Genomic DNA, 15834 nt, shown 5'->3' with positions numbered 1-15834 from the left:
GTGAGAAAATTCCCCAGACGATCATTTCCTCTCAAAGTAAGCCATTACATCCGGCCCGCGCCGAACGGCGTTGACCGCATTCCTTTTTCGGATATGACTTCGAGGTACCGCCTTTCCTCCGCAGTTATTGCATGCGAATATCTAATGCCGCTTCTAGGTTGGACAGGCTCCTTCTTCTTCTTGATACAGGATCTTCGTCCTCCGTGAGGAATACAGCAGCCAAACAACTTGCCCAACTTGCAGCCAAAAGTGTAATCAGTGATGTTGCAGTTCAAGATGATATTAAGTCAACTCGTCACCATGTCCCTCTCGGGGACTCCTCAGCATGGTCTGAGTTAATGGCCGTCGTGGCTCGAGTTCGTATAGCATCCCACTTCGTGCTATTTTATGCTAATTTTGCTTGCTCAGATTTTACCTTATTTGCATTCAAAGAGTCACGAAACAAGGTCGGCCGCATCGAATGCACTCTCACAAATATTCTCCCTTGTGCCAGTATGGCAGCCACAATCTATAGACGTCAAACCTCCTCCAGATTCAGATACATCACCCCCTGAATTTCCTGCATTTTCTGTACAAGAACTTATGCAAAAAGGCGTTCTACTTCTTGCGTCATCCGGAAAAGAGTTCTCAAAACCAACGGGCATCCTTGCAAATGCGGCAGAGGTTAAGAGAGCTCGTAAGGAAGCTATGGGTAGGCTTGGTCTCGACTTCCTTGAAAGTGTAGGTGCTGCAGATGACATGGACCTGGACAAGGAACTTGCCGTCGAAGGGGAGACCGAAACTGATCATGACAATGAAACTTACCCCAAGAGAGAAGACACCGCTACCCCCCTAGACTCTCCGATGGAGGTCGAAGCTCCAGTAAAACGCGAACGGTCGCCACCTCCATCACTCTCTCGTCCAAAGAGTACCACTCCCATCGCGCCATCACCTGTAGCAGAGGGAGAGTGTCTTAATGGACTTTCAGCACGCGAACGAAACCGCTTGAAACGAAAACGAAAACCAGGCAACTCTGCCTTTGTTGCGGCACCCCCTCCACCCCCTTCCGGCGCTAAGTATAACGCAACTCCTGCAGGACCATCAAATAAGTAGGTACAAGTGCAACAACAATCCCTAATGTATCTCACTTTTTTAATCGCTCAGAGCGCGGCTGGTGTCAGCCGAACCACAGGACGCGCCAAGATCACGATTAGATAGTCCTGTTGACACTGCCAAATCATTTGTTCAGGAGAAAGTTGTCATAGACCCATCGAAGGGTGGCGCTGTGTCACCGAAAGCAGCCCAACAATCACATGCGCTGGAGGTCATTCCAGGAGCTTGGATGTGGCAAGGCATTGTAGCCCTGCTAGAGGTTGACTTGTTCTCTGCAAATTGGGAATCCAGACATGGTGCTGCCATGGCTTTGCGCGAGTTACTCAAGGTCCAAGGATCATCGGGTGGCATGAAAGGTGACATTTATTGTTCGTGATGGCGGCGAGCTTGATTTTGACGACGGAGTTTAGACGGTTTATCTGTGGAGGAAAATTCTCTTGCGCATGAGCGTTGGTGTAACGACTTAGCCGCAAAACTTTTGTGTATTTTCGTCCTCGATCGTTTTGGGGACTTTGTCTCTGATCAGGTTAGTCTTTCTGTATACACTCGAGCCTAGCACACGTCCTGAGTGCACTATAGGTTGTTGCACCTGTTCGTGAGACGGTATCACAAACGCTTGCATCTCTACTGCTACACATGCCTCAGCGGTCCGTCACGCACGTCCATTCCATACTATTGCAGATGATCCGACAAGACTTCCCGCCGGGGCCCAAGCCAACCAAGAGCAAGAAAGGCGATGGTAGTCATGTTTGGGAAGTTCGGCACGCAGGTCTTCTTGGTATCAAGTACGAGGCTGCCGTGCGAAGCGATCTTTTTGAAGCAGCTGGTGATACAGGAAAAGAGATCCTGCAGGGCGTTGTCGATGCCGCAGTGCTCGGGTAAGCGTGTCACATAGTATTCATGGTCACCGTCTTGACATCTGGCGATTCAGTCTTGGCGATCCGGATGATGATGTTCGTGCTGTTGCCGCATCTTGTTTGCTTCCAGTTGCGGGTCATCTTGTTGAACAACTTCCAGAATCTTTGGATAGAGTGCTTTTGGTTCTCTGGAACTGTCTGCGCGGCATGAAGGATGACTTAAGCTCAAGTGTTGGCGCAGTGATGGATTTATTGGGTAAGATTCTAATTGTTGTCTTACAGGGTAGTACTCACGGGCGGTAGGTAAACTCGTAACTTATAGCAAGGTCATTGACATCCTTGCACAAGCTAGTGTATCGTAAGCTCATCTCACTTATTCTCGATCGGATATCTGACGGTCCTGATTAGCCTCCCGCTCACGGAATTGGCACCCACACTCTTCCCGTTCTTCCGACATACGATCCCTAATGTTCGTCTCGCCGTGGTCAAGACTTTGCTTTCCTTCATGACCGTAACTTCCCTTCCTCGCGAATGGATTGTCACGCCATTCCTTCGCCTTCTTTTCCAGAATTTGATTGTGGAAGAGCGAGCAGATATTCGCGCTATCACTTTGACAGCCTGGCGGACGGCGCTCGAGGTCGTAGCGGATGTGCCTGGATGGATGAAGAAGTTGGTGAAGCAGCAGACCGTCCTTGATTGGTACTCAACCATGATGACACCGCTTGGCGCTCCTATTGATTGCTCGACGTTTCATTACCCTGCCTTTACGGAAGATGACAGTGACACCACCCCATTGGAGAGACACAATGTTGACAAGAACATGCTTGCCCAGGATCTGTCGTTGGTCAGTGCGGAAGTGATCATGCAGGCTCGAATCGCAGCGGCTACCTCCATGGCGTATTTAATGATCTATTGGCCTCCGAAGGTACTGCGTTTTTCAGCGCGTCTCGATTTTTTCTGATGATTCATTTGCAGTCCATCGACGAGCTTTTCCAACCTATACTCGTGCATTACTTGCAGTCGACCAGCATGCTTCAGAAATTCTTGGCTGCCCTCGTCTCAGAGGAATGGGCCCGTGCTTATGACGCAACGTCGCCTACTACACTCATCATCGAAGCGTTTCCTCTTGCAGCAGAGCTAAGCACGATGTGTTTGGCTTGGTTGCAGGGCACGCCTCCGATCGCATATCATGAGATGGCATTCACGCTACACCGTATTCACTCAGAATGTGCTGCACTCCTTCGTTGTTTCGCAACTGATTGCAAGATTCCCATTTCCTTGATTCCGCATCTTGGTGACGAGATTGATATCACTGGCACAAAGCCAAACAGTTTCACCATCGAGACTGCAGAAGAAGCGGTTGGTCCGATGTACATGAAATTGAAGGATAGCCTTGGGCGTACGAAGAAGCGCGAGTTGGGAGTTATTGCTGAGAAGAGACAGAAGGCCGTGATCAGCATCGAACAATACTCTCAGGTCAAGACACAGCACGACACTCGGATTTCAGCAGGCTTTTGCAGCCGCCTTTGTTGCGTTCCGGAGCACCCCAGATAAAGTTAGTCCTGTGGTCAAGGGAATCATGAACGGCATCAAGGTATATCAATTATTGACTCCCAATTGCTAAAAAAAAGTTTACCTTATTCCAGAACGAGGAAAATCTGGATCTTCAGACCCGCTCAGCTGTGGCTGTTGCACTATTCATTGACTTTTGCTTTCAACACAATATAACGCAACCGCCCGACAAAATCGTCAAGAATTTATGTACATTCCTATGTCAAGATGTGGAGCAAACACCGACCTTTGCCTATTCGCGATCCGTCTACAAAGGTATACTGTCCCTCACCTCTTGGTCAAAGCAAACGATACAGCCAGCGAAGAACGGCAAAGATAGTTCAAAGGGCGCTGATAGTGCCAAGTCGAGTGAAGATGCTGCAACAGCACAGTTATCAAGACGAGGAGCTTGCTTAGCATTTGATCAGCTGTCGTCCAAGTTTGGATCCCAGCTCCTTCAGGTGATCCCGAAGATGTGGATTTCCATGGCAGGAGGCTTGCTGAGCGCATGCACAACAGGTGCGAAATTATTTTCGAAGCTTCTGATTTTTCTGATCTCTACTCAGCTTTACCACACGAAGCCGACGCCCTCATGGACAAACAATACGGACAAGATGTCATTGACTCGCTCAGCGTTCTCGAAGCCGTTGTACCTTCCTTTCACCCGGATCTTTGGCCCAAACTTGCAGAGTTGTTCCCCGCTATCGCAATGGCACTGCGTAGCCGTTATGCCATTATTCGGCAGGCAGCTGCACGCTGTTTCGCTACCGTCTGTAATGTGATGACTTCCGACGCCATGCTGTTTGCCATCGAGAAGATCATCCCATTACTGGGAGACGCTATCGTATTGTCAAACCGTCAGGGTGCTGCGGAAGCCATCTATCGTACGTGTTCAACTGTTTTTGATGTTCTATCCCTCATACCTTGCGCAGATATTGTCCAACATCTCGATATCAAAGCACTTCCCTACGTCATCTTCCTTATCGTTCCTGTTCTGGGGCGCATGAGCGATCCCGATGACGACATTCGCTCTGCGACTACCAATACATTTGCATCCTTGATCAAGATGGTTCCCTTGGAGGTTTGTGCTATTGCCTGGTACACACATTCTATGTTTACATGTCTTTTAGGCTGGTTTGCCTGATCCTATTAGCTTCCCTGAGGAGCTGCTTAAAAGGCGCGAAACGGAGCGACAGTTCCTCACCCAACTTCTCGATGGCAGCAAAGTTGAACAGTACACCATACCTGTTCCCATCAAGGCGGAGCTTCGCAAATACCAGCAAGAAGGTGTGAACTGGTTAGCGTTCTTGGCCAAATATCAGTTGCACGGAATTCTTTGTGATGGTGTGTTTGAATTTCCTTGAAGCCTCCCGTGTCATTCTAATATATCCTAGACATGGGTCTTGGTAAAACCTTGCAGTCCATTTGCATACTAGCCGGCAAGCATGCAGAGCGAGCTAAGAAGTATGAAGAGACAGAATCGCCCGATGCTGTCCATCTTCCTTCGCTCATCATCTGTCCTCCTACTCTTACTGGTCACTGGTACTATGAGATCCTAAAATACTCCGAAAACTTGCAACCCATTCTCTACACTGGCAATTCCAAAGAACGCGCAAGGCTTCTTCCTAAGCTGTCCAAGAAAGATGTGGTCATCACCTCATACGAAGTTGTGCGGAACGATATTGCAAGCCTAGAAGATTACAGCTGGCTATACTGCATCCTGGATGAAGGACACGTGATCAAGAACGCGAAGACCAAACTCACAAAAGCTGTCAAGGCTATACATGCACAGCATCGTCTCATTCTTTCAGGCACTCCAATCCAAAATAACGTGTTGGAGCTCTGGAGTCTTTTTGATTTCTTGATGCCTGGTTTCCTTGGGACCGAAACGTCGTTCAACGAGCGATTCAGCAAACCAATCCTGTCGAATCGTGATGGAAAGGCAAAGACTGGTGAAGCTGGTAAGTAACGCGCTGATGAGAACTAGACTGCGGGTAACCAAAGTCTCTGCAGCTGCCCTTGCTCTCGAGGCTCTGCATAAGCAAGTCCTGCCCTTCCTATTACGCCGGCTGAAAGAGGATGTCTTGAATGATCTACCCCCGAAGATCATTCAAGACTACTATTGTGAGCTGTCTGAGGTGCAAAAAACACTGTACGACGACTTCTCCAGCTCACAGGCCAAGACGAATGTGGAGGATGCCATCCAAGGAGATGTCAAGGATGCCCCGCAACAGCATGTTTTCCAATCACTACAGTATCTCCGCAAACTTTGCAATCATCCTTCACTGGTCCTGAAAACCAACCGAGACGCTGTTGTTGCAGCACTTGCCAAGATGAATTGCAAAATCAACAGCTTGAACAATATTCAGCACGCACCGAAGTTACTTGCTCTACGGTATTGTCTTTCTTTCTGCGTGTAGTTGCAATACTCAAACATCGGGACAGGCAACTACTGACAGATTGCGGTATTGGAGGCAGTCCTTCGGTTACTGGTGAAAGTGGGAAGAACGATCCTGCGGAGAGCTTGTCGGAATCGAGCAGCGCATTCTCACAACATCGTGCTCTAATCTTCTGTCAGATGAAGCAAATGTTGGACATCATTGAAAACGATCTCTTCAAGCAATTCATGCCTTCCGTCACATATATGCGACTCGATGGCGGAACCGACCCCAACAAACGTCATGCTATTGTTCAAACATTCAACTCAGATCCTAGTATCGATTGCCTCTTATTGACAACTCACGTCGGTGGGCTTGGTCTGACCCTTACTGGGGCAGATACTGTGATATTTGTGGAACATGATTGGAATCCTATGAAGGATCTTCAGGCTATGGACAGAGCTCACCGCATTGGACAAAAGAAGGTTGTTAATGTATATCGCTTGATCACGAAGGGCACACTGGAAGAGAAGATCATGGGGTTAGTTATATTTATTTATTTATTTTCGCATCTGGTCCCTGACAACGTTCCATAGTTTGCAACGCTTCAAGCTCAACATTGCAAATTCCGTTGTGACGCAGCAGAACTCCGGCCTGGCGTCAATGGATACAGATCTTGTTCTCGATCTTTTCAGACGAACAACGGAAGATGAAGATGTAGCGGCGAAGAAGAAAGCGAAGGTGCCAACGGGTCCTGTCAACCAGAAAAACCTCCTGGCGGGCCTCGAAGACATTCCTGCAGAAGATGAGTATGAGGGACTCGATCTGTCGAGTTTCATGGGCTCCTTGGGCATGCAGTGAGGTTGGCGATTCTTGATTCGGCTTTCGTATTGATCGAGCACTGGCTTGGTTTTCACTTGACAACTACATATGTTGCATATATAGTAGAATGTACCCATACTCCACCATTAATGTATAGTGTAGATTAAGTTACGAATAGGTCTTTTTTCTGACTCGGACTTGACTCCAGTGTAATAATAATTGACAGTGATCCAAGAATCATGGAATAACTTGAAGGTGACCTAAAGAAAGCGTGACAGCGTAACTAAATATTGTGGCTAGAGTCGGTGGTGGCGAACTTCATTGCAACTTTCAATTGACATGCATGTCTGTCTCTTGCCAACAGAGACCTTACTCCATATATTTGCGATTATCCATGAAGACTATAACTCACTAATATCTCGTGCCGCACTTGCTGCTCTTGCAAGAACCTGTATGACATTCAAAGAGCCTGCGCTTGACACACTTTGGAAACATATTGATGGATTCGAGCCACTTATCTTGTGCTTCCCTGAAGGTGTCCGTGATAGAGATGTGGAAGGAAAAATGGTGAGCTTGACATTTCCAATGCAGGTTGACATGAATTTTCACAATTTTTAAATAGACGCTCACCAGACCTCTCTTCGCAAAAGAGTGGAGCACTTTTTCTCAATATGCACACCGTATCCGTTCTTTGACTTTTGACTCCTCTGAGCCAAATATCATAGACGACCGAATTGTGCAGGCGCTCATTTCTGCGCCATCATCCACACCGTTGCCGAACCTTTGTAGGTTGCATTGGCTCGATGACCAAGAATGCTTCATCCCATTATTGCGTTGCCTCCTTGTGCCAACTATCAGGTCGATAGAGCTGCGCTCTAATATTTCAGGAATCCCCTGGTCACCCTCCTTTGCCAAATCAGCATTGTTAACTTCCCTCGTAGTTCGGTGTCCATCCGTTCGGGAATTCAAGTGTGTATACCAAGGTGATTCTGAAGACACTTCAGATGTAATATCCGACGCCGTATGTGGTTTGCGGGAGGTCTTCCATCTTGAGGCAGGGGTTCTTAACACACAAGCGCTCCTTCACTTGGCTTCTTTGTCGTCGTTGAAGTCCCTGCACTTCAGAACATACAATATTAAGAGCACACAAACCAATGACGTTCCAATCTCTCTCTCCCAAATCAATCTAGTACAAATCGCTGCACCGTCGCTTTCTGTTCTGGCTCACTGTCTTAGAAATGTCTATTTCTTTTGCTGTCGATCAGTTACGTTTGACATCGATTCAAACTGGGGGCTACCTTATGATCCACTGGTAATCCCAGAACTCATCATCTCATTATCGGAGCACTTCTCTCCTGCTCTCGAATATTTCAGTTTCGACTTCGATCCACCGTTCTTTTCCCTGGAAGACGAAGCCATACTTGTTAATCCCCGTTTTGCACTTACATTCGATGCAATTGCCCCGTTATTGTCCTTGAGTCACTTGACGAAGGTAGACCTCGATTGGATCTGCGCTTCGGCTATCGATGATGCGTCACTCAAAAGGATGGCGCAATCCTGGCCTCTGCTCCAGCAATTCTACTTTGGAAGTGGGTGCCGTTGGATGGTCCCACCATCTCTCACGTTCATAGGATTGATACACCTTATACAACATTGCCGGGACTTGCGTATCGTTGACATGACTTTCTGCGCATGCTCGGTAGACACCGATAGCGAGCCGTTCTCTAAAACGATTCCCAACAAGAATATCTCATCAATTTTTGTGGGGATGTCTCCGATTGTCGATCCCATTGCCGTGGCCTGTCAATTACATACGTTGATGCCCAATTTAACCGGCGTGGACCGCTTCGGATCGCTCGAGGAAATCCGCGTCGCACCACAATTTCAAAATTTTGATGAGGATTGGGCTCAAGTTGACGACTTCTTGACGGTGCTCAATACAGGCGCAAAAATGAGAGAAAGCCTATCCAAGCAACCCATGAGTGCCTTGACTCACCCTAGTGTTTAGACGTGGATACAAGATGGTACTATATATTCCCAACGTCTACTGAGCACGTCCTCAATTGTTTTATACAAAATTTTCTTACTACTTTCTTCACCTTGATCATCACAACCACAGCACTTGTTTGTTCTTGATAATCAATACCATGCATACTCAAACCCTCCTTCAAATTTACTGACTTTCCCATAATCAAGGCTCAGGTATGATAAAGGCCGTTCACGCTCTACCTATTGCTTGATTCAGCTTGAAGCGAGCGTTCTCTTAGTGGAGAAAGCTCAACTACCAGCAGCAGAAACACTCGATGCGATCGATGACCACCCAATGATTGAGAAAGCTTGTAAATATGTACACTTGACCCTCGTAAAGCAGTGCATATTGAATATTGAATGGTTGCGCAAGCGCAAGTAAACTGTTTCTCTCGACTTGACGGCGCCTCATCGTACACCTTTGTAGCTGCGTCATACGCAAATGTATTTACATGTAGACCTTGCGATTGCAATCATACATTTATTCGAAATTGTCATACATAGGTGACTAGACACGGTGCATTATTTAGACAAACTCGATGGCTAGGACTCAGGAATTCATAAAGTCTATAGAGTCCGGGTCAGCGACATGACTGTAGCAGGTGCAAGTCGTCGGGTGTCGTTCCTGCCAAATTATGCGAGACTCCAGTGATGTTATCGCCAATAGAAGCCTCCACCCGAGCGACAGCGGCAAGAATGGCGAACTAAATAGGTTTCATGGTATTCACTACTGCTGACACCAGACACCGACAAAAGTTTAGCGTTGATTGAGTGAAACAGATCATCAGCCACGGATTTGCCTGCATTTTCCGAGATTTTGGGATACGACCGCGTTCAATTTGCTGTTAGCGCAGAATATTGGTATTCGCTATGTCAATCGTCAACCGCGCCAGAAGCAGTGTTTTCAAGATAAAGCGTCTACTCACTGCCGAATTTGCGAGCATACTTTACGCTCGTGGAATAGTGCCCACCAACGATCGGAGGAGCGTGAAAGTTGGTGTCAGCGTATTAAAACGGTTACATTTAACTTTTCAATGTTCAACAAGTGAATAAATTAGTCTTGTCGGGAGAATGGTATCGAGTTGGGTGCACCCCGAGGCTCCGGCCCGGGGTATATCAGCTACAGACCTACAAAGTCAAAATGCACAAGATCCCAAATATTTCGCATTCGTGCAAACGAGCGACTGGAAACACATGAAACATGGCTTGTATCGTTTTTTATTTGGCCTCTCTGGGATCTGAAGGTTATTCTGCATCGTGGGAGGTTGGCTTTACCGGTACCAGCGACATCAGGCTGGGTACTGGCCCTGCATTGTCAGCAATGCCTGTGTACAGTTCCGCAGCTTGGGAGTGAGGATGTCTCGGCATCATCGCTTCGTTCCTTATTACCTCCTCTGTTCGTATTAGCCCAGAATGAGTCCGAATCAAAAAATCTGTCAGATAGGCTTCCTCTCGAGACGACAAGCAACACACTTTTACAAGAGCTCAGAGAAGCGAAAATCAAAGAATTAAGCACACACCAGACAGCCTGACAACATTGGTATCTGATGTATATCATAGTCAAAGTTGTCGAAAATAAGCGCTGCGAGCACACGATGAGACTCGCAGCAGCGCTGTACAACTTGCGGTTGGCGGTGTACCGTAACTATTCGAGACTCAGATGAATCTCCGCTACTCTTCGATGCCATCATCAGTTCATGTCAGGTATTATCTGCTATAACAGTCAAAGAGTAGACCGAAGGAGTGTCCTTGTATCATGTATTATTCTCATCATCACCCTTAGTGCTGGTACCTCGAATTCGGGTTTATGTGGCAAAACTATACCTTCCGTGGGATCAACCGTACCGTGCTAACTTGAAGTATAAAGATCAGTGCGAAGTGCTTGGCAATTGCTAACGACCGCAGCACCACTAAGTCTTGCTTTGAGCAATATATAAACGAAACGGGTTACAAGAATTGCCACATCAAACAACTTCAGTCAAGGATTCAGTTCAATATTACCCCAACGTGATAATGGCCACTACCTCTGGAATTGGTGTCTCCCCCGAGCTAACGACAGCATTCTCCGATGCTGTCGAGACAAAGAATGTTCGGTTCTTCAAAGTCATCATTCAGGACGGTCTCTGCTAGTTTACCTCTCTGCATCATTAGTGATCTCATACCATCAGACAGAGTCTCTCGTTTCAGTAGCCTCCTTGCCAGTCGCAGATTCCTTCAACGAGGATTTAGTACAACTTCAAGAATATCTCGAAGACAAGGAACCATGTTATATCCTGGCGCGTCTCGATGACCCCCCTTCGGAATGGCTCGCGGTCAGCTATGTGCCAAATTTTGCTAACATCCGGGATAAGGTAGGTATTGCTTTTGATATCGATGAACTCAATCTTATCAGCCCAGACATTGTATGCTTCAACACGTAGTTCTTTGACCAAGTCATTAGGCTCGACTGTTTTCACGGATAGTCTTTTTGCGATATCTAAAGCGGACCTGACACCCGAAGCCTATGATGCTCACAAGAGGCACAAAGCTGCACCCAAGCCTCTGAGCGCACGGGAGCAAGAAATGGAAAAGATCAAGGCGGCCGAACGAGAAGCTGGAAACAGTTATGAAGGCAGCAATGCAAGAAAGAACCACATTGGTCAACGCGTAGGCCTGTCTTGGTCCTCGGAAGCTGAGGACGCTGTGAAGGGGCTTGGCTTGCGAAATGATAGTCGCATGGTCATACTGGTTCATATCCCTATTGATTACATTGAACGAGACGTTCACACATCGTTTCAGAAAATCGAACCATCAACCGAGTCGCTCGAGCTGGACTCTTTCGCAGATTTAACAGTGGATAATTTGAGTTCAGGCATACCAAGTGACGAACCATGTATGTGCTCCTTGCACACGCGATCGTGCTTTATGTGATACGCTCACGCGTTCTTTCATTAGCATATGTATTCTATGCATGGGCAAATCCGTATTCTCAGGCAGGCGGAGATATCGGTTTGTGTCATTACATCCGCTCATCGCACGCAATACATCTGACTTGCTTGCTCAGTCTTCATATACTCGTGCCCTGCGGCATCACCTGTTCGATATAGGATGGTCTACTCCTCAGCGGCAATATCAACTTATCTTGCAGCGAAGAATTTCTTGGTGGAAAGTGGGTCAGCATTCCCGCTTGCCACAAAGAGGTTCGAAACGTCGGACCCGGCGGAGCTCGATGAGTCCTTCCTCAAGGCTGGTCTCAACCATGATGGATCCCCAGGTGCTATTGTCAACAATAATGGTGCTCGGGAGAATGACCCTGCAAAACCTTCATTCGCGAAACCGAAAGGCCCTGCGAGGAGACGATGAAAGCTAAAGAAAGATGGTAATGCTATAACCAGATATGCAATGTAAATATAACAACTTAGATAGGAACTTGTATAAATACCTGATTATAAGTGTACATCCAGAAAAAAATAAAGACTATGCACACGGAGCTTTGTCGGTATGCAGAGTTCGGTGACTAGTGGGACTCCGCTGAGCTCCGCATACGCTTGTGTTCCGAACAAAAAGCTGTGGGCATGTGACCAACCAAACACACTTATAGCATCGTCATGACCCAGGGAAATACTATACACCGAAGACTTGCAATACCCCATTCATGTTAGCTACGTGCGTCTCGAGAGCGACGCTCGCCCCAGGTTTCAAACTTCGTGCAACCGTCTTCCTTAGAGCAAGATGGTACAGCACTCCGACGGAAGTTCCACTACCCAATAAGTCGAAGGTGTGGAAGTCTGTCGACGAAGCAGTTAAGGATGTCAAGTCAGGAGATGTCCTTTTGTGTGGTGGTGAGTATCGTCGCATTTCATTTCTTATACCAGATATGTGATGTTCCGGCACGCAATACCCAGGTTTTGGTTTGGCTGGTGTGCCAGGTTCGTCTCGATAGAGGATTCTCGAGCGGCGTAACTAAGCTAGGATGCAAGACACGCTTCTTTCCGCTTTGGCCAAGCGCAGGGACGTCACAAAGCTAACAGGAGTCTCCAACAATGCTGGCGCAGGTGACTCTGGACTTGGTTTGTTTTCCATGACTGTCCATGATTCGTGAACCTAATGAATATCCATAGGTAAGTTGTTCAACAGCAAGCAGATTGATAAGGTCGTCGCTTCATACCCTGGAGGGTGAGTTACTCATCTTGTTGGGGCCGGCGCAAGATGAATTATCTGTCTGCAGAAACAAGGCCTTCGAGGCCCTATATCTCAAGGGCGAGGTGTCTTTGGAGCTGTGCCCCCAAGGTACACTCGTTGAACGTCTCCGTGCCCATGCAGCTGGTATCCCGGCCTTCTTTACCCCTACGGGAGCATCAACAGCAGTAGAAGACGGTTCTATCCCAACACGATACAACGAAGGAGGCTTTGCCAATGGAATCATGATACCAGGCATTAAGAAAGAATCACGAGAATTCGGAGGTCGCAAGTATATCATGGAACCGGCCATTGCTGGTGATGTCGCTTTCGTTCACGCATGGAAGGTCGATGAGGTTGGCAACTGTGTTTTCCGGTGAGGAAACAGGATGTCGTTTTTGTTGCCTACCTGAGCGCTGAGCATGTTGATTCGCGCAGGTACGCTCAGCAGAACTTTGGTGCAGTCATGGCGAAAAACGCAAAACTTACGATAGTGGAGGTGAGTCGGGGCGTCGCGGTGGTTTACCAGAAGTTGATACATTCTTTGCAGGCAGATGAAATTGTGCCTAGTGGATCTCTTTCACCAAATGCAATACATATTCCAGGCATTTACGTCGATCGAATTGTTCAGTCTACGGAGCCCAAACGGATAGAATATACGACCCTTGCGCCAAGCTCATCATCTTCTGCTGAACCGACCACTCTGACACCCGAGAAAGAACACGCGCAGAAAATGCGTCATCGTATTGCAAAGCGAGCTGCCAAAGAGCTTAAAGATGGATACTACGTAAATCTCGGTATTGGCATGCCCACTCTTATTCCCGGATATCTCGCGCCCGATGTGAGCGTTTGGCTGCAAAGCGAGAATGGCATTCTCGGTATGGGGCCATACCCTAGTACGAAAGAGGAAGTGGATCCGTAAGTAGTGCTGCCAGGAAGTGTTCCTCATACTAAGCCTCCCTCTGTAGGGATCTCATCAATGCGGGTAAGGAGACTGTGACCTTACTGCCTGGTGCTTCAATATTTGGTATGTCTTAAATTAGTTGTTGTATGATCCAGCTTCACGTGCTGATTCTACTGCTAGACTCGAGTGAATCATTCGCTATGATTCGCGGCGGTCACATCGACGTTTCGATTCTCGGCGTGAGCATTTTCACACAGTTGTTTCCCGGATAATCTCACAATATCCTGGTTTATCTTGTAGGCTATGCAGGTATCACAGGCAGGTGATATTGCCAACTTTATGATTCCTGGAAAATTGGTTAAAGGTATGTGATCTAGATATATTTTTGTCATTCCGTCTTCCACTGCGTTCTCACTGTCGATCACATTCTTAGGCATCGGAGGAGCTATGGACCTGGTTTCTAACCCTGACCTGACAAAGGTTATAGTGGTGATGGAGCACTGTGCGAAAGACGGCACTCCGAAAATCTTAAAACAATGCTCTCTTCCGCTCACGGGTGCCCGTACTGTCAGCCAAATCATCACAGAATTGGCTGTCTTCGACGTCGACAGAGAGAATGGTCACCTCGAGCTTGTTGAACTCCAGGAGGGCGTAACACTTGAAGAAGTCAAGGCGAAGACCGGGTGCGATTTCAAGGTACGAAGAGATCTGAGCAAGCTTTGATTTGCTTTCAGGTTTTGTGGATCCTATTGTGGGAAAATGTTGATACCATCATTTCCTTGTACATTACATAAATGAATTTTTCTTATACCATTCGGACAGTCCCGAACCAACTGGTTCTAGTTAAAGGCGCCTCTCACGGCGCAGTATTTTCTCGTCCTATTTACAATTTACAAGAATGTTGGCGTTTTGCACAAGGTAAGTAGTGGGCATATTTCGAGTGCTTTCGAACATTCTCCGTGGTTCACATATCTGGTGCCAGTGTCCTGCCGCTGAGTTCATGCTGCTTCCTATCTGCGCAGGACCTTACGAACCCAAGAGTCATAATTTCTCTCGTTTTTACATCTCCTCTTACACCACAACTTTGACGGCGGACTTCTCGGTGTGTGTCCGTTCAACATTTTGTAGCCATCGATCAAGTGAACCCAGAAGGAATGAACATCTGTGTCTCACTGCTGAGTTAGATGTTGCGGCTCAGCGTGCTGCGCCCTTCCTGTCATTTACATTGCACATAGACAGCGGTACAACAGCAACAGTCCAGGGAGGCAACGCAATGAGATAAAAAAACAGTGACTTCACAGGGCTTCACCTGTTGGGTATAATAATAATGAGGACCATTAAAGGTCTCAAGCCTCAAATTCACCCGTCTTCTATCCTTGTCATCTGCTCTCTCCGTAAGTAAATAAAAAAACTCTGCTAATTGCGACTGACCGAGTTCCAAGGCCTTCTCTTGATGCGCAAGCCCCAGTCATATATCATACTAAAATTGAAGTCACTCATAGGCGATCTATATTTCGACCGGTCCTGACCGATCTCATCCCACGAAACCCTCTTGACTCCGTAAAGTCGGGAATCATTCATCTTTCAGAACCAAGTTTCGATGTTCCACAACCAGACACATTAAAAACGGTCTGTCGCAGAAGATTACGATGATTCAGATGTCTAGTTTATCATTGCATGGCGCTGTGAGGAACATCCGAAGCTTGCAATTGGATGATATTCCCGAAGTTTTCAGGTGCGTACATTAATATTACTGTATCGCTATAATCAGGTATTTCGGTGTTTTTTTAGAACTTTACAAGCGGATGCTCACATGTGATAGAAAAAACACCAGAATGCCCACAAAAATCAGTTTCTAATAGTCCAGATACAGGCGGATTTTGAACAATCGTCGAGGACTTTACCAGACCAACATGCTCACCTTAAAGCCACTTTTACAATCACGCTTAGGGAATGTGGAATAGACGGACGGTCACGAGCACTCCTGGAGGTTTCAACCATACCGGACCTATCATACCAGGGAGCTTTTCTCAAAAATACAATC

The 15834-nt window shown here is 47.1% G+C and overlaps 5 protein-coding genes across 5 annotated transcripts; 4 read left to right on the top strand and 1 right to left on the bottom strand.

The window, feature by feature from the left end:
* The first annotated feature begins 7 nt into the window (after window positions 1-7).
* EDB93DRAFT_1319216 (uncharacterized protein) lies at window positions 8-6935 on the top strand. Its single transcript, XM_041454872.1, has 19 exons — window positions 8-104; window positions 158-356; window positions 409-1088; window positions 1144-1448; window positions 1503-1618; window positions 1672-1970; window positions 2024-2205; window positions 2253-2307; window positions 2358-2874; window positions 2925-3425; window positions 3460-3543; window positions 3596-4019; window positions 4067-4384; window positions 4433-4581; window positions 4631-4844; window positions 4895-5461; window positions 5514-5895; window positions 5946-6419; window positions 6475-6935. The coding sequence occupies exons 1-19, from the start codon at window positions 94-96 to the stop codon at window positions 6737-6739; spliced, it is 5742 nt and encodes a 1913-aa protein (XP_041311345.1). The 5' UTR covers window positions 8-93; the 3' UTR covers window positions 6740-6935.
* An 81-nt stretch (window positions 6936-7016) lies between these two features.
* On the top strand, window positions 7017-8986 carry EDB93DRAFT_1220626 (uncharacterized protein). The gene is made up of 2 exons (XM_041451143.1): window positions 7017-7267; window positions 7323-8986. The coding sequence occupies exons 1-2, from the start codon at window positions 7040-7042 to the stop codon at window positions 8706-8708; spliced, it is 1614 nt and encodes a 537-aa protein (XP_041311344.1). The 5' UTR covers window positions 7017-7039; the 3' UTR covers window positions 8709-8986.
* Window positions 8987-9912: 926 nt separating this feature from the next.
* Window positions 9913-10369, bottom strand: EDB93DRAFT_802237 (uncharacterized protein). The gene has a single exon (XM_041457532.1). It carries the CDS (start codon window positions 10284-10286, stop codon window positions 10044-10046), a length of 243 nt encoding a protein of 80 aa, XP_041311343.1. The 5' UTR covers window positions 10287-10369; the 3' UTR covers window positions 9913-10043.
* An 81-nt stretch (window positions 10370-10450) lies between these two features.
* On the top strand, window positions 10451-12164 carry EDB93DRAFT_1123645 (actin depolymerizing protein). The gene is made up of 6 exons (XM_041448651.1): window positions 10451-10847; window positions 10901-11079; window positions 11126-11455; window positions 11507-11600; window positions 11663-11716; window positions 11772-12164. Exons 1-6 carry the CDS (start codon window positions 10742-10744, stop codon window positions 12068-12070), a joined length of 1062 nt encoding a protein of 353 aa, XP_041311342.1. The 5' UTR covers window positions 10451-10741; the 3' UTR covers window positions 12071-12164.
* A 41-nt stretch (window positions 12165-12205) lies between these two features.
* Window positions 12206-14647, top strand: EDB93DRAFT_802090 (3-oxoacid CoA-transferase). The gene is made up of 11 exons (XM_041457531.1): window positions 12206-12549; window positions 12613-12636; window positions 12688-12777; window positions 12829-12883; window positions 12936-13262; window positions 13325-13385; window positions 13437-13804; window positions 13855-13913; window positions 13971-14029; window positions 14091-14154; window positions 14224-14647. The coding sequence occupies exons 1-11, from the start codon at window positions 12363-12365 to the stop codon at window positions 14511-14513; spliced, it is 1584 nt and encodes a 527-aa protein (XP_041311341.1). The 5' UTR covers window positions 12206-12362; the 3' UTR covers window positions 14514-14647.
* Window positions 14648-15834: the final 1187 nt, after the last annotated feature.

Source organism: Suillus bovinus, assembly GCF_016758785.1.
Source record: "Suillus bovinus strain UH-Sbo-P2 chromosome Unknown EDB93scaffold_7, whole genome shotgun sequence".
NCBI classification, from domain to species: Eukaryota; Fungi; Basidiomycota; class Agaricomycetes; order Boletales; family Suillaceae; genus Suillus; species Suillus bovinus.
This window is presented reverse-complemented; position numbering and strand designations above follow the sequence as displayed.